Below are 18,760 nucleotides of genomic sequence, written 5' to 3' on the forward strand. Positions count from 1 at the left end.
ATGTGATTTTCTCACACTCGTTATACATTGCATGATCATGTCTCAATGTTTTCACTTGAGTTCAGGTTTTGAAATTACTATGAGACTTGCGCAACAAGGTTCATTTTTAGATTGATACCAACAGTCACTCTCTGAGTCATAGTAGAGGTAGGACACTGGAATTACATTGGAAAGATGTTTTTTACTTGCACATGTTTCTTGGCCAATCAGATGACTCATCTGAGGATGAAACAGATGACACTGACTCACGCGACTTCAGTGTTTGCACCGCTTCCCAAGGCGTGTCCGCACAGGTATTTGTTTATACTTCTGTTAAAGGTAAATCTTGAGTTTCAATGAAACATTTAACAGGAGACTTATTTTCATGGTCTGGACTGTAACACTTGATCTGAGAGGGCCCACAATCAGAGGAGTAGTAGAGGATGGTAAAAGTACAATTAAATAGATCAAAAATATACTCAAGTACAGGGTAAAAGTACATGAAAAATGTATTTAAGTTAAAAATACTTATGCAGCTTATTCCCTCATGTAACATCCAACTACATCATTACCTCTACCTACTTTATAGTCTGTTTAATAAAAGAATAGTACAAACTCTGTCATATTAATGAAGAATTCTGCAGATGATGCTTCTGAAAACACTGCATTCTCATTGTTATAAATGTCTGACCCTCGGTGGTGGCCTGTTCTGAAGCTTTTTCAGGAGTTTCTTCTTCAGTTGTGATGCTGCTTCTGCAAGAGGCGGGGTCTAATGTTATCATCTTTTCCCTGCCCACTCTGATTGGATCATTCGACCAACTCCCCTCTCATTATTTATTACTTTGAAAAATATTTAAAAAACAAACAAAACTATGTGAATATGTAGATGCAATGCATTGTTAAAAGAATGAAGTGTAGTAAAAAGTACATATATTTGCATATATATTTAATGGATTAAATGTGAAGAGTACCTAGAAAAATGACTAGGTACAGTAACATAGTAAATATACATTCCACTACATCTAAAGAACATTTGTTTTTAGGGAGGATTATGTACTGTATGTGTATTGGCAATGTCACTTTGTAAAATGATCAGTAATAATCAATCTTTTCACCCTGAAACTTAAAGTTATTACCTAATTAAAAGTCCCCCCATTTAATTTCTTTGATATTTGAGTAATGAATTTTAGCTTAACAGATTTTTTGCTCTGATCATGTTATTCAAGCCTCATCACTTCACTCTGGTTAAGTAATGAGTATCCTTTCCCCCTTTGTGCATTTGGTACCCATACAGTCGATGGTGGTACCGTCGGAAGGAATCAGGAAGCAGGATATAGGAGGAAAGTTTACATTAGAGATGACGGCCACTCTGAAACCCAATGCTGCCACCTACTGGTTAGTGTGAACAAGGGCCCATGCAGCAAACAGCCATTTTAGCTCCTGCTCAGTGACTGTAACAGAAGCACCAGCACTTTATGATATTTACTCCTGTGCATTTTATCAACTTATGTCAACAGTGCATGGTTACCATCTTATTGTCTTGTTTGAAATAATAACAATATTAAAAGAAGATTTAACAGAACAATTTGATACTGTATTGGAGGCAATATTGAATTTTATTATGGTTATAATGTTGACTAATGTACCTACATTATTCAAAATGTTACCAGTAATGTTCAAATCCAAATAAATTCTGAATTTTATTAAAGGTAATAGGATGCTTTATCTCGGTTGCTTTTAGTGTTATGTTGTATCTGCTTCACCTTTGGCCTTGCCTTTCTCTGCAGGAGCTCCAGAACGATGTATGACGAAGGAAAATCACACCGTTGGTCAGTTGGTTGTTTTTTCCTTCAGCTGTTTCTATTGGTCACTCGTACTGGATCTGGAATATTCATTGTAGTTTGCCTCTATAGATGTCCATTCACAATGGTGGAGAAGACATCAACTCACATGATCCCACGTTGCCTCACAACAAACTGTCTTTTATTATATTTCTGATTAAGAAACTCCTTGTGGCCAAAGCTATATATTGAACGTTTAATAAGAAAGTAATTATTGTAAATGGTCCTTTTCATGGCAAACATGTTTCTCGAATTAGCCTTAGCCATGACAACGTGTTATGAACAACAAATTAATTCTGTTCCCTATATTTTTAAGTTATTTTACTTAATACTACAATCGCTTTTCACTGTTATCTTTTGGTAGGAATTATTGATACTGAGGCAACATTTTTCATATTTCTTGACTTCCCTCAGCTGCACTTCTGGTGACTTTGTTAATCGTTTCACGGTTAATTCCCTCCATCTGATGCTGGTGTCAGTCAAAGAAAGATCCGTAGAATTGCGTGAAGCGAGGAGAACACTGGCAGTCAGTCATTGCTCAGAAAACCAAAATTAACATGCAAATGCTAATAAAGACTCCAAGGTTGAGATTTTCCCATATTTGTTCACATTTAGTATGTAAAGACGCCTGTAACGGAAACATGCGCATGCTGAGGGTAATTGGCTCCTCAAGCTATCGTGAGAACAACATTTGGCTTAATGCTTTAATCCTTATTTGCTGCATTAAGAAATATAAAGCTCCATTCAGTCTGAGTGCCGACTGCTCCGCTCTGTGTGGGTTTACTGAGAATAATCTTATATAAATGCATGCGTCATGCTTCCATGAGATTTGAGATGCCCCAGTAAAGCTCAGGGAGGATCAGAGTGTGGGAGAGAGGGCTGTCTGACCCTGACCGGGGTCACGTCACACAGGGGAACGGGTTGTGAAAGTCAGTGACAGCCCACAGCGCACCATAATCTGCCAGATCAGATGCTGCTCGACTCAGCTCGTTCCACAGTGCGACTCGTAGCTTAATTATCCCTTTCTGTGGGATATGAGCCCTTATCCATTTACCATGGTTATCACAGAGATATTGTGATGCCTAATTGACTGCTGGGTTGTGTATGAGAAATAATTGCGACTATTTATCCATCTGATAGGTTTTGGTTGAAAATAATCTTGGATCTTTGAAAAGAGAAGCTGCTTCTTTAGGAGATCAGACTGTTTTTCAGTTGGTTCTTCTCAGACCAAATAAATGACTGTCTAGGCTGAATGTGTTTGAAGTTTGTTTTCATGTTTTTCAACTCTGCATCTAGTTACCAACATAGTGTCCGCCTTATAAGATGTATGTATGTTTTACAAAATGTCAAGTATGCATTTGCAGCTTTCACTTTCATTGTGACATGCTCAGGTATTTGAGCACTTTTTCCTCCACCAAGGAGGTTTCGTTTTCACCCCTGTCCATTTGTCTGTTTGTTGGTTGCTTTGTATTGATTCTAAGAAAGATTACATGAAGACTACTGGAAAGATTACGACAAAACAGAAAGATGCAGAATGAGTCGAGGAAGAACCCATTCAAATTTGGTTAGGAACCGGATCATGCAGCAGATCCAGAATGTTTTATGTCAATTTGTTTAACATTATGTTTTCCAATAATTGCACTGAGAATAATTAATGGGTGGAAAATCTGGTATATTTAGTACACTGATATCTGCTGTTTAATTTGGTGAGGCGGATTTTATCAGCAGAGCTGTTGAAGTTTGTCTTTAAAGAGGGAACTTCGATTTCAGACTTTGTTTTATTTACCAAATCGAAATCAATGTTTTTTTTATTTTTCTCTTCTAGAGATTCTTTAATTCCATCACACTGCAGTGGCTTATAGAGAGGGTCCTCCACTTATCGGGTTTGATGGCTCCTTGGGCAAATGCTGAACTCTGCATGGGCCCTGGTGGATGTGCTGTCAGTGCAGACATGGTATGTGAATGGGTGAATGCAACTTGTGGGCTGTAAAATTTCTTGTAAAATTTGTAAAATCTTTCAGTAGTGTTGAGTAGTTGATAAGAATAGAAAAGTGTTATATAATTAGGGTCCATTTGATAATTTCCATTCACACTCTCTGTTTCTCTCTCAACCAGACGTGCTCTCAGGAACCGCCATTTAATTTCAAATGGAATCGGTACTCTGTAATGTCAAAGCTATTTAGTTCTGAGGTTGGTCCGAAACCTAATTGAACTTGTGAGCAGTAGTGTCAAAGGCCTTTAAAAATTGAAAGAGACCTTATCTTCCTCTTCATATTGCAGACGATTTTTACTCTGCTGCCTTTATTAGTTCCAAAATTCCATGTCTCGCTATTTGCTCCGAAGGCCCATTGGTCATTGTCCAGGAAGTTATAACCTCCTGCTCAATAAACATTAAAACTCCCATTAGTTACATTTTCTAATGTATTCAAACTTGTCTGCAGGGTATTTAAATTGGGGCGTTATCTTTTTTCATTTAATCTCAATTTATTTAAGTTTATTTACATTTATCTCTCTCTTTAACAATCTTTTATTAAATCTTCACTGCGTTTGAAAAATATAGTTTTTATATCAGTCCACCAAAGATGACAGTCCTCCTGAGGTGACAGGCAAAATCTATTAAAGTGCATATTTTGTAATTGTTTGCACGATTATTATAAACTACATCTACAGAGGCTGAAGGCAGAGTTCCTCGTCTTAATGGTCTGGGGGGCAAAACTTTTTCTCTACGTGTGGAACTTGTGACTAATGAGACGATTGTGTGAGTGAGTGTAGAGGGTGGAATAGTTCACTGCAGAGGTGGTGAGGATCCCTCATAATCCCACTGGCTCTGGCTCTGCTCGTTCTGATACCGAGGTCGAGCAGAGTGGTTGCATTCAGTTGGGGGTATAAGCCCATTACTCAGACAGTGAATGCACACCCCTGCTTTGGCCTCCAGGCTTCTCCTGGTTTCCAGGCGATTCGTACCAGACAGGGGCCTCTCACAAGCTTCAGGAGCCTATTTGAGGGGGTGTTACAAATAACTACTCACCTCTCCTCGCCTATTTTTCCTTCACATTTACATAGAAAGGAGAGCACACTGCTGTTTTGGTGGAGGATGAAAAGCACTGAGCCGCGGAGACTTCCCACTACTCTGACGGTTCCAGCCCTTATATACAGTCTATGGTTTCAGCACATAATGTAACCGCCTCGGTTTGAGGAAGCTTACACGCTTCTTTCTGTGCTAGCAGCCTGCATAGGACCCACATAGTCCTATATATGTTAGGAATATCTTACATGCAGCTCAGTGGAAGCCCTGCATATGTGTTAAGTGCCTAAAGTTTGCACACTGACTCATCAAAGATGCCTTTCCTGTGGGACCGGTACTGTGGGCGTTTTATTACCGCGCTGATGAAGTTAATTCCTTAATTATACCAGTTTCAAGCTTAGCTGAGCCAGGGTTTTTCGATAGACTGTCTTCAACCTTCAAAATGAAATATGTTGTGCTTTTTTTTTAAGATTCTTTGCACTACACATTTGGAATGAGCTACCACATAATCTCAAGCTTGATACCGTGACTCAGGGGCGTTGTTAGACCTGTTTAAGGGGGGCTGAAGCCCCCCTAAAATGTTCTTCAGCCCCCCCATATAATTATTGGGATTTTTTTGATGTTTTTTTATAAACTATTGTTTTACACATGGACAAGTTATTTATAACTCTAACATGCTACATATGTAAGTGCGATTCGTGTTTGTATGTTTTCTCCCCCTTCAAATTACAATCCAATAGCCTCTCATCATACTTAACAATAAAAGACCAGGCACTAGGACCTTGGGGAGTCTGCATCGCTGCTGCGCTGGCTTTCTCACTCTGCCAAGTAACGTCTCTCATCAAGACAGCAGGATTACAGCCAAGGAGTTTAGCTCATAGTAAATGATGCACGGAGTGAAATTGTAACTACAGGTAGTTACAGAATGTGGCTAACTGTAGTTGTTAACGATTGTTACCTGCTTCAATTTAGGTTTACTTGAGGCAAATGAAAGGGAATATTGTAATGAGCTATGTTAACACTAAGCTAGCTAGCTAGCTATTTTGTTAGAAAATGTCTCCAGTGAGCAAGAGTGTGAACGAGCAAAATTGAAATGTAAGAAATAACTATCGACAGCTCTCTATTCTTTGCATTAATATATATATCTCTAGTATTTTAAAACAATAATATCAGTGCCTATAGAATGTTGTTGTTTATAATCAGTTCATATTTGTGTTGTCAAATTTCACAATGACCCTGAAATTCTGTCTTTTTTGTTATCTTATACTGAATGAATGCAAGCAAAGATACAGAGAAAAATCACACTCTTTCTGATTGAACCAATCCATGAACTGTATGAAACATGGATATCTGCTGCGAGCGCAAACATTCAGCATCCTTAGGGGCTAAGCCCCCCCTTTCTTTCAATCCTAGAAACGCCCCTGCCGTGACTCCAAAGGGTAAGGTTAAGAATCTAGCAACAAACGTGACTACTTTTAACTGTCATTGTTTTTAACTTGTATCACCATTCTTTTTATTCTTTTTGTGCTGTAAGGATGTATATCTAAAATTAAACGATTTGTTCCATGATGCCCTAATGGAATCCAGTCTTCCTGGAAAATGAGCTCTTGATCTCAATGGGACTTATCGGTTTAAATAAAGGTTTGAATGGAAACAGCGCGGAATTAGTTTGTTACTTGCGTCATCTGTTTAATTGTACATTGAACACAAGCGTAGCGTGCTCTTATTGTCTTCGCCTCAGGGTGGCGCTCTCACACTCACACACCCACACACACCTGTATCCTGTCAGTCAGATTTTGGGTAGCGGGGCTACCTGCCCTGAAGATGGTGGGAAAACGCAACAGAGACATAAACAGAGGAAGAACAAGCCATCTACAGCCGAGGAGGATGGAGGAAACACCCGGGGAACCAGAGGGAGCAAATACACGGAGTGACCTGGAGTCATGGAGCTTCTTTGACCCTTCTAACACATGAGGACACTACAGAAGTAAGCAGCTAGCTTAACTTGACTTGAGTTCACCAAGTAAACTTCTCACTGCACAGAGGGAATGCAAAGAAGCAGCAGCGTGAGGGAGGTAAGACAGTTTCCTCTGCTGTCTGCTAACCTGTGTGTCTTCACACACTGTCTTTGGTTCATATTGTATTAGCATTAAACAGGTTGTTTGGCCAGTGACAGTTCGTGTCAGGTTTGGATTCTAAACATCAATTTTAATCTCAGCTGACCTGATTCTCCCCTAAGAGCCCCTGTCCTATCTTATTTTGAAATAAACCAGTCCCTCAGATACAATACTAACAATAAAAATGACAATTTATTCAGAGGTTTTGTTTAATAAGCTTTTTTTTATGCTTGCAGAAGAAACAATTTTCCAAATATATTCAGTGATGCTCGGTTTTCCCTCAAAGCTACATAGCTAACAGTAAGCAAGGATTGACTTTCTGAATCAGGGAATGTGCATGGCTGTTGGACAGACAATTGACTTAGAAGAACTCCTGACCACTTGCTCCTGTTAATTATTATTAAAAAAAAATCCTTAACAGGTGACAAAGAATTTTCACCTCACTCTTGTCCATGTAAACTCCCACATGTCTGCATGTGAAGTTTCAAGATATTTTACTGGAGAAAATTCAAGGGAAAGTCAGGTCATTTTTCATTATAGCTCTCAAATCTGGCTCATAAATATTATTATTATTTATTATTTAAATCGGTTGAGGTCCAGATACTGAGGTCACCATGAAAATTCAGATTAACCTTTCAAGGATTATTTTAAAATAACATTTTATATGAGCAGGTGTTATAATGCAAACGTAGCTGACCTTCCCTTTTTAAATCTCTTTAAAAAAGTTATTGCTGGAAAATAGCATTAATTGTCCACAGGCTAGTGAGGCTACTGGCATCGAGTGTTCTATGCACGTCTTTCATCTGTTGTTGATCACACCTCTCACATCCACCTCTAAGAGGAAGTGGACATTAGAGGAGCTGAGGTTTGTGTGTTTCTGCTGTAGCTGTGTGTGGAAGCAGACCCTCCTGCTTGGATTAGACTGATTAGCAAATACACTTTGTTGAGAGGAGCTATATGAGCATCAGTGTGTGTCACTGAGAGACTGGATTCGTTTGTAACAAGCATTGAGTATGGCAAAAGAATACAAATATCGCAGGATTTAAAAGAGTTGACATACACTTAGGAAACGCAGATCTCAACTCCGAAAGACAAGATTTGAGAAATTTTGGGCGACATCGGTGTTGAAAAGTTTGAGTAATGTCCGCGGCCAATTGTCCGAAGTTTATGTCTGTATCTCTGACTTTTTATTCAAAAATCTAACAAGTATTTTTACATGGGGAGGAAAAGTTCTTATTCGACCTGTAAAGACTAGTAAATATTCTAAATAAACAGTCTAGTGGCGCATCAGACCATTTGAAGTAGTTTGTCTCCTGATCCAGCAAAGGGCGATCACTGTCATCTTGACCTATTGTATGTCCCCTTACCCTATCAGTAAAGTTGCTAAAAAAATTGAGGACGCTAGCAAGCCAAGTCAACCACAGCGTACATAGAACAGTAACGATCAAAAGTGACGTATTAGTCGTCTTTGTATGATGCAGCTGCCGCATCACAAATCTGTGGGTTCACCTGTTTGCAGCACTTGGGGGCACCTCAGACAAGCGGAGCAACGTCGTGTGTGTGTGTGTGTGTGTGTGTGTGTGTGGATATTTGAATATATTCAAACTAGAAATTGTGTGTCAGTGAAAAACTCGCAGCCCTATTATTCACACAATTCTTCACTACAAAACGAATCCATCAAAGATAGGGAAAAGAGAAACTGGTCTGTAGGTTCAGTCTGCCACCGCTGGGAACAGCCAAGCCACTGGTTGAATGGCTCCTCGAGTCATTTGGTTTAAAACACTGACATAGCAGTCATGGCTTCAACTTGGATAAAGTAACTTTTTAACAATACCTTCCCTTATATTCTTGAATATGTATTTCTGTGACATATATCTCCACCAGCATACAGCTCATTAGGTGACTGTTAAAGAAAGAGGATGGACAAAAATGATTAGAAGCATCCTGACATGCAACATCTTTAAATAAATCTGAAAAAGAAGTCCAAAAATGGGCACGGCTTACAATCATACAAATATATGTTATTTTATTGAATAATATTCCAGAATAAGACTTCTCCCTTCAATTCATGTAGGAGGTATCGTAGAAATGTACACAGGTCTGATGGCAAACACAGAGCGAGGGTGAATCCAGGGCTTGATACTGAGAGGGAGTTGTCCTTAAAGAGCCACATGACGGTGACGTATGCATGCTCTGCAAAAAAATAAATCCCCATGTCAGTCCAGACGATTATTAATTATTGCGACCACTGATTGCCTTTATGGCCTGCAAATCCTGATTGTAGTTCGTTAACCTTGCGGAATTTGTCTCAACTCCTTGAGCGCTGCAGGCCGTTAGCTCTCATTGCATATTGCAGGTCTTCTTTACCTGCTGTGCTGCTGTGGTCAAAAAAAGTCATTATGTTCCTGCTGCTTCATTTGGCTCTTTTTGTAAGGAGTCCAGCATACGTCCAAATCCCTGGTAACACTCGGGAGCTGCCTGAGGATTCAGGCCTTCTCTCTGTGGCTCGTCAGTGCCAGGGCCCATTTTTATTTATGGCTTCTTTTTTTTCTTTTTTTTTTTCTTTCTTTTCTTTTTTTCGGAAGACAAGATTGGCTTGAAAGAAATCGAAGTCCTTAACAGTGAGAGAGAGAGAGAGAGAGGTTGGGGGGAACTTTCTGGAAGACTTGCGTGACCGTAACTCGAGAGACCACCAAGGTCAGTGTGTGGGTACGAGAGGACACATGTTGGCTGTAGATGCTGATGTCCGGCCGTTTCCACTCCAACGCATCGCATCTTTCACAAACAAAAAAACTCAGGTGCACAGTGGGATTCCGTTTCGGCTGAAGTTCACTCTGGAGACCGGTGTGGATATAAATGTCCACCAAAGGAAAAAAACACACACACCAAAGGGAGGAACATTCAGGGACGAGGCATGACATGGCAGAATTAAAATACAATACAAAAACATCAACAACGATTATTTAAGTACATTTCTGAGCAAAAGAAAATAGATCTGACATCCGATATACAGCGTATTATTGACACAACACACATGTAAACTGGTAGCATTTTGAACATTTAGGTCATCCACATCAACAGGAGAAATATCAGCCCGCAGGAGCAAAACATACACATACAAAATAAATGGCTTCTGAGGAATGCCCTTTAAAAAAAAGCGGCTGCTTATTTGATTAGACCTATTCAAACAGTGTTGCAGCCAAGACTCAACCTGGTCAGGCAGTATTTAATCAGTATCTAACACTGAACAACAGTGAGCATTGCACATTTACATTTAGCAATGTGATTTAAGGACATTAATACTAATATTTTGATGGGGTTTGCAATAATCGGTTGTCATAGAATTAGATTTATATATTATTACCGGATTAATCTTTCTTCTTTTTTTTTTTTACCCTTGATTAAGTTTGTTACCTTTTTAGCTCCCAACTTCTTCCATTAGAGGGAGCTAGTTATACATAGATTTTCCCTGTTTGACGACACACCTTTCAGTAGACATGTTTTAATTACTAATAATAAAACAAATAAAAGCATTGATAGAAAGCAGTTTAATCACATTTGTCTGCAGTTCAGCTCTTTTTTTTAATGTGAAATAATTAAAAAATTCCTTCATATTCCTAAGACAGAAACAAAAAGCTCCATAGAAAATAACTTGAGATGCATAGCTCAGAATGGTTGCATTTCACAGATGCTACTGTGTGGTATTGTTGCTGCGCTCAGTGCGATCAAAATGTGTTATTGGTTCTTAATATACACCTGAAAACAAATGGTACCAGTATTTTTTCCAGAGATTTCCCCTGGATGTTGGTTCCTTGTGCAGTGCAATGGAAGCTTAAACACAGGTGACCGCTGAGCTGCAGTTGAATATTCATTATTGCCTGTTAGTCCCACTAATGGGGATGAATTGATTCCCTGGTTGTATACGACCATAACCTTTATAAGAACCTCCTTGTGACTTCACATTGAAATGCATTAGGCAATGCCCGGTGCTTGTAAGGTGCAACGTGCCTCCAGTTTTCTAATGAGTTAAGGTCTTTGCAGAACAAGTCCGTGTTTTTCATGAATTTTTTCAAATCTGTCATCCAGGAAAAATCTTCACGCACAGGACAAAGAAAATGTCATCTGCTGATCGAGGAGCTGTGAAATTATCCGGATCACTTCCAAGTCCAGTTCAGGATGTCAGTGGTCCCGTTTGATACATTACCAGCACTGAGACTGCATATTAAAACAAATTAAACAAATTTCTGTGATTGATTTGATCCTGAACACATCAAATAAAGTCCCTGGAAACGTTTTTGACAGATGCAAAAAAATTGAGAAGAAACAATTTGGACTTGATGTGCAAGGACCTTTACTCGCCTCAAAGTCTTATATTTGGGGAGAAGGTTTATGTTTATGAACCTGCACTACCTTTACAGATCTGTATGGACAGTGTGGCTGCTGCAAATCACAGCCTTTCAAACAAGAGGAAGCTATTTGTCCAGGGTCCAGTGTCATGGCCTCAAGAAATAAGCAAAACCCTTTCCTTCTGTTGTCGTCGAGTTGGCGTCTCCATTTTTTAGTTTTTAGTTCACAGATCCTTATCAAACAACAGCTCTCCGAGTTCATTATGAAGAAATAGATTTCCCTGTCTCTGGCTGACCTTGGGGAGATTTCCGCACCTATCTCAGGGTGGCTGTTCTCTCGTTTATGTTTTATTGAGTCTATCGATCACTGTTTCAGTCTCATGCCCTTTCTTTTTCTCCTTGCCTCTGTCTTGTCTTACCTGACTCTTAATCACAGATACCCACACACACACAAACACACACACACACACACACAGACCTTATAAACACCCTGTAAGTATACACCCACGCAGGCGACAGTGTTTAAAAGATAGTTGAAATAAAATATGGGGATGTGGGTAAAGAGATGTGTGTAGGAAAGGGATTACGACTTTAAATGTCTTACGTGTGGGCACACATAATACATCTGCTCTATTGTAACACCCCGCAGTCAAGACCTGACGTCACATACTTGTTTTCCCACTGGCAAAGTGGAGGACTTTCTGACTCCTTCAATCAGCAAAAACAGAGGTAATTTTAGTTGCTGTTCTACCTCTCTCTCTTTGGACCTGCGGCTGCCATCTTCTCACATGACTTTTACATTCAAGAGCGTCACTTAACAACTGCATTCTGTTTGCTTTCATTGCACCTACTTGCTTTCTCAGTCTCTCTAACATTCATTGTACAAACTCTGTTTACCACCTCCTGTTTACATTCTACCTCTACTTTACTTTTTCACATTCAATGTCAGATTACTTCTACTCATCAGACTACTTCATGTTACTCTAATCTCGGTTCTACTTGCAGTATCACTGTCTGACAACCTACTGTGGCATTCTTTAGCATCAGTACAGTAAAGAATGTCTCTTTTTTGGAGGATTTAAAAGGTCTATGGAGGAATTTTGATCTATCTTATATGTACACAAAACCAAGACACGGATTTCTATTAAACGTGTTGGAAAGAGGTGAAATAGTACAGGAAAGTATCCATACATTTCTTTCTTTAACATTGTGAGATGGGGCATTTAAATATTTTCCTTGACTACGCAGAGAAGGATTTTATGAATCTTGAGGGAAAACAATCAGGCATGTTTAGGGGACTAATATTTTCTTAATGTCCAGATCTAAATAAATATATGGATCTAGTGAATTTAAATGTGGTTTCATTTATTCCAGGGTTAAAGTTATTATATAAATATTCTAGAGATGAAAAACAAAAGTGAAAGTAAGAATTTGTCATAGCCCAAAGGAAAAAATGCCATGATGTCTTATTTTGGCTTGCAAAATTCCCTTGCTGTCACTTTGTCACTGCTTTGCACCTCCAAGTGCTTATGGAGTGAACTTATGATCAACTCCGGAGTGGCACGAAGCAGCTTCACACGGAATACACAAACACTGAAGACTGTGGGAGTACTGGCTGCTAAAATAAGCCCATAACGTTGTACGCTACATGCTGCGCTCACGCTTTGATATCATACAGTAGTTAGTAACGCACAGTTAGAAACCGTACCAGGATGTACCAAATCCACCGGGGAGAGGGGGAGTTGGCTCATCAAAAATAGATTTGTAATTCTACAATGCAAAATCAGGGTTAAAGGATAAAATATCTAAAATTGAAGCGAATGATTTCCCCCCTGGAAAAACCCAGAAAATTAAAAGGCGTCGTGGAAAAAAATGCTAAAGCCCTCCAACTAATTTCCTCCATAGACCCCCTTTCATAAAGAGCGCACAGTGCCTTACATGCCCCTTTGTCTCGCGTTCATTATCATATCTTCATGCTGCACATAAAACCCTGCCAAGAATCTTGCTTACTTCACTGCAGAAATTCCTTATCAACATTCCTCAAGAATACACCTGCTAATCCCTCACTCTCACAAAATAACTGCCTCCGTGTGCTGACCTCTTTACGATTCAACGCACAATTTCAGACTTCCTTTTCGCCCTCGGTACAGCACATTCACGAAGCCACCGCTTCACCTCCTGTAACCCATCTGCACATTATTTCACCCTTAAAATGAGATAACCTCCCTGCTGCATTGAAGCTGAGCTTGAGCTCCCATAATGAGCATTGCTCCGGCATCAACACTGCTTTTCCTGACATAGCGAGGGACTGCTACTGCTGTTGTTGGTGGTATCCATGCGTATTCACTTTGACGGAACATTGTGGTGACATTTTTTTTTCCCTTCAGTGGCTTAGCAGAGCCGACAGCACCCGGCAGCCGACAGCACTGAAATAACCTGACAGCTCCCATTTAGTAGCCTCAGCTTCCATCAGGCCATGGCTTATTTTGTCTAACAGTCGTCCCTGCTTAAAAAAATCCAGTGTAAATAAAAACACAAGGTAATAGCATCTAAACAAATATGATAACTTAAGGAATTATTTCCTGTTGGTTCATCCCCATAAGATAAAGTGTTCGGTCCTGACACTAACCATATACAGAAAAATGGACTACATGAATCCAAAGTGTCTCGATCGACCCCTGGTGGCTGGCTGACGTATAGGTCATAAACCCCACATCCTCCATATTAGTGGATGGGACATGTACCAAAATAAAAAGTCAAATTAACGCTTACACTTACCCTCATAATAACACAAGAGATCTACCCTTTGCTCGTGTGCAACCTCAAGCTACAGTGTGCTCACGCAATGGTTCATAACGGTTTTGCTGTCCGTGCAGACAGTCAGACCCCATAGCTTCAGCAGTGGCATGCAATGCAGTTTTTTTCTCTCACGTGAGGACTTATCTTTCAGTCTCTAGTCTTGTATCATCTGTGCATGACCCCTGTCATGACCCCTGTTACCGTCATAGATTGAATTCATTCTGTGGGAAACTGGTCAAGTACGTTTATCGATGGGATTTTGCGGATCTTTCCCTTGATTGCTGCTGTGCAGTCTCTGGCTCCAAATTTGCTTGGGTACATAATTTTTTGGTTTCAGGATTGTGGCAAGAAGTGATAACCCAGCAGCCCATGTTTAAATACAGTCTGTGAAGCAAAAAGGCAGAGGTTACACCTCTATCTAACCTCTACATGCGTGGGCTCATTCACACAAAGAATCTTCCAGGGGCGTCCACACCACAGAAGACATCCACACGCGGGGGTTAAAACACAATCACACAGAGACATTCGCTCAGACAACTGCATTTTTGAGGGAGATTCTTCCAAGGTGAATTGATAAAGCTAGTGCGTGGATAAGCTGCCAGACATCCTCGGAATAACAAGTGCTCCAGCGCAGAGGCTCCTCTGGCTTTGATGTTTGGCTTCAAACCTGGCTTTATGCTGACAGCAGATGCTGAGTGAAGTATACACTACAGCTCCTTCTTCAGGTGACTGAGTTCAGAAGCACCCTGGGTTTTAAAACATGACCCACTTGCTCATTTGTTGCCTTTGATGAGATGCTGCCTTGATAAGTGGCTCTCACTCATTCACACACTGACTATTATTTCTTTCCTAGCAGAATAATCTGTTGCCTTGTTGGTACAAATATTGCACAGGCCTTTTGATCCTATAACTATGAGGCTGGATTAAGACCTAGACATTTAAAATCTATTTTATGGCTCATCTTTCCTGGAAGAATAGTTATTTTATTGTATTTCATAATTTTGCAGGCAGCACCTCTCTTGTTAGCTTCATGAAATATTCACAACATAATTTCCAGCCTTATCACCACTGTTCCGTTGTCTTGTTGTTTTCGTTCTTATCGTGTTTATCGTGTTAATCGTGTTAACAGTTACCATATCCATTTCCATCTGGCTGACATTAATCCAAAATAGTTTGAAAGGTTCAAACCCAAACCCCAAAACAAAACAAAAACAAAAATTTGTTTGAATGTCATAATCTTAATTTTCTGTTCACAATCTCTCATCCACTCATCTAGCTCCGCTGACCTGACCAGACCCAGGCTTCCTGCAGAGATCTTTACCCCTCTGGGCTGTTTAATCTCAATGAGCTTTAGTTGACCTTGGTGATTAGCTTAGCTGGTCGGCAGATGGTGGGTGGAAAAGCTGGCGGCGCCACACTGTCACCAACTTTAGGGCTCAAGAGGGGGCCCATGGGTGAGGATTATGGCGCAGAGTCGGCGCTGGAAGTGCGCGAGCGGTGAATATACAGTACAATAGAGCCAACGGGTGGGTAGGCGTGTGTGTGAGAAAAGATGGAATTGTCAGCGAGACAAAGAAGTTGGAGTATGACAGAGAAATGAAAGAGACTGTGCATTAAGAAGTCATTGGGGGCAGAGAACAGTGGAAGGGGGAGGTGGTAGTAGTTCTGGCTGGGGCGCTGGACTTTTCTTTCTGTGGGGACAGGTGAGGGGGGGACTCCTCTCTCAGGCCTTCTCGGCTGCTGATGGACGGCTGACCCTTTGTCCCTCAGCATCATGTAGTGCACTTCAGGAACGTGATGGCCATTCCCTCAGCCACCCTCAGCATATTTTAGTGACTGTGTTCCAAGTGTCACTGCTCTCTGTCCCACCCTCAGTCTCCTGTGCTATGAGGCGTCAGCCTTGGGGGCTTCTTTCCGTCCATTCTTTAGAGAAGGCGAATCAGACGTCTTGACCGTCTTTCGAGGAGGGCTCACCGGTTCAGCGGCGAGCTCGTGTAGAGACGGCTCCTTATACATCGCAACTGTGAGACAAAGACAGACGCTGTTGGTTAATAATCAAGGAGTTGATTAGAGGAGACGTATTATGCTTTTTCAGTGTGTTATGTTTTTGTGTTAGAGATCTGCAAAGTTTAAAAGCCCAAAGTCTGCGGTAAAGTGAGATCCTCTACCCCTCAGAAAACTCTGCTCGATCAGTAGTGCAGACGATGCTTCCTGCACGTCATGATGTCACGTTGCATCACGTTGACCTACATTTGCATAATGCACACCTAGCGGCTACTTTTGCCCGCTGCATAACAATGCCAGGTAAAGCGAGAGCAGAGGCCAACATTTTCCACACGTGCAGGAAGGGGTTGACCAGTTACCACAGAGTGGGCCATTAGCCAATCAAAGCAGACTGGGCTTTATTGGGAGGGGGGGGGCATTAAAGAGACTAAAATTAAGCTCTTCAGAAAAAGGCTGAAAAGAGGAGCTGCAGAAATGAACAGTATGAGGTAAGCATTTCCTGAACATTAAAACATGTCAACTTTTTAAAGTAAAATTAAAGTGATGAACCTGAAAATTTGTATAATCTGTCTCCTTTAATAACTGAGAAACAGATTTAAAATTGTGCTCAAGTGGCATAAAGGACACTAACCCTCTATAACTTTAGGCAGGAAGTGTGCAGCTCCTTTGTTCTTCTTTACCCGGTTGCCTTTCATGACCTGGCCGTCACGATTGATACCGATATACCAGGAGCGGCCAGACTGGGTCTGGCGGTACAGCATGGAGGAGTATGTAACATAGTAGTTCTCAAACACGCTCTCCTTGAACTTACACTCTGGAGTGAAGTGCTCCTGGAAAGCAGAAGGGGAGAGGTGCATTCGTATTACAAACAAACAAAGAACAATGATCAAATGTCACAGGAAAACCATTATATGATTCTTCGAACATGAACTCCAGTGCCTGTCAGTCCACACAAGAAGAACAAGTACACGGAAACAGGCAGTGAAAAACATTAATGAGGTGACTTTTTCCTGAGGGAAACGAATGATATAATTATATCTGGACTTCTGTGTCTTTAAAAGCATGAACATTCCTGGTCCTTGGGGAACAACAAGACAGAGCATACAATATGATGAACAACAGAATTAACATCTCTACTAAACACAACACATCCCCCAAGGAAAAGAGAAGGGAAGATGAAAGCACTGAAATAATGACACCTATACACTAACATACTAATAAATAAAACCCACACACATACAGTACATTACATACTGTACATACAAAAGACTGATTCTGACATCAAACTGTTTACTGCTTCAGTGGCAAGTTCAGAAAATAGACCTGCCTATAATAAAGAAAAAAAGAAAGCCCTGAAGATGTACAATATAGGAATAATCTTTTGTGTGCAACATGCATATGTGTAAGACTACATTTATCAGTATTGACTTTAAGATTTTCATATTTTATTGTTTTGCTTAGGAAAACATCATGGACCTCATATTCTCAATCATTGTGGTTAAAATAAGGTTATGGAACAATCATGGTCATGCTTAAATCATAATGCCAGTTGCTTCATAAACATGCGGTTTTGCGGCACTAACTGAAACACCCGTTCCCATCCTAATGATTGATGAGATGGAAAATAATAATATTCCAATATAAATATCTGAAATTGGTCTCCTGACCCTGAAACAATTAAAAAAAATTCACATGATTTGACAATCTGAAAGTTTAAAGGAGATGGAGGAGGAAAAAAAAAAGAATATGTTAAAAAATGCACAGACGAAAGCTACATTAAAAGTACGGCTGATTATGAGTTATTCTGCTCGTCACTACCTCTCCAAAGAGGCCATGTCTGTTTGATTGTAAGCAAGATTTCACTCAACCTAGTTCCACATAACTTGGTAGAAAGATGCAGTGTATGTCAGGAAATAACTTTATTTAATTAAAATTTTCAGGGGACAGGTCCAGGTCCATAATTTCTTTTCACTTTCTTGAACATTTATGGAAATAAATCTGAGAATTATTTGGTCTTTAATATGTCACAAATCTGGAAAAAGCCCAGCGTGATTTCCCAAAGGCCACACGATAAGGCAAATTGCTCATTTTACCAGACTCACATTGAGAACCATAAGACCGACAAGGCTATATAATATAGAGGAATAAGACAACAATATTAGCCCTACATTGGAGAAGTTTAACAAGTTGCAATGAATAAATAAATAAATAAATAAATATTCAATTAACAGATTTCTTATGGATCAATTTATTGTACTATCAGCTGTTTCAGCTTGAGAATAGGACTGCAGTCGAGTGTATTGGTTAATAAACAAGATCCTAATCAGGGTGTAAAAAGATTTATCAGAAAAATGTCTGTTGATGGAAAATGATTAGGGGTTTTAACTACATATCAGTATATTTAAAGGCGTCTAGACTAAAAAAGGGCGAAAACCATGCACTGAAAGAAAGAGAATGATCCGTTTAATATAGACTACTCTCACTGCTGTCAATCGTCCACAACTGCCTAAATCAAAATAGACATTAGAAAATCTAATTATCCAAACCTGGATCAAATCCAACAGTTCAGCTAGTAGTTGTAATTGATCACGTTCTCACAGCACGACCCCTCCCTCTCTGTCCTCAACATAAGGACTACTGAACCCTGCA

The 18,760-nt window shown here is 40.1% G+C and overlaps 1 protein-coding gene across 4 annotated transcripts in view; it reads right to left on the minus strand.

Moving 5' to 3' along the window:
• Window positions 1-15,991: 15,991 nt before the first annotated feature.
• The window catches only part of fgf11b (fibroblast growth factor 11b), a 32,137-nt gene continuing 29,368 nt past the window's right edge, over window positions 15,992-18,760 (minus strand). For all 4 annotated transcript variants that reach the window (XM_053441560.1, XM_053441559.1, XM_053441558.1 and 1 more), the window contains 2 exons: window positions 16,743-16,941; window positions 15,992-16,128 (listed from right to left, as the gene is read on the minus strand). In XM_053441560.1, coding sequence (XP_053297535.1) covers window positions 15,992-16,128; window positions 16,743-16,941 — 336 coding nt within the window. The remainder of the gene's footprint in view (window positions 16,129-16,742; window positions 16,942-18,760) is intronic.

Source organism: Pleuronectes platessa, chromosome 15, assembly GCF_947347685.1.
Source record: "Pleuronectes platessa chromosome 15, fPlePla1.1, whole genome shotgun sequence".
Classification (NCBI taxonomy): domain Eukaryota; kingdom Metazoa; phylum Chordata; class Actinopteri; order Pleuronectiformes; family Pleuronectidae; genus Pleuronectes; species Pleuronectes platessa.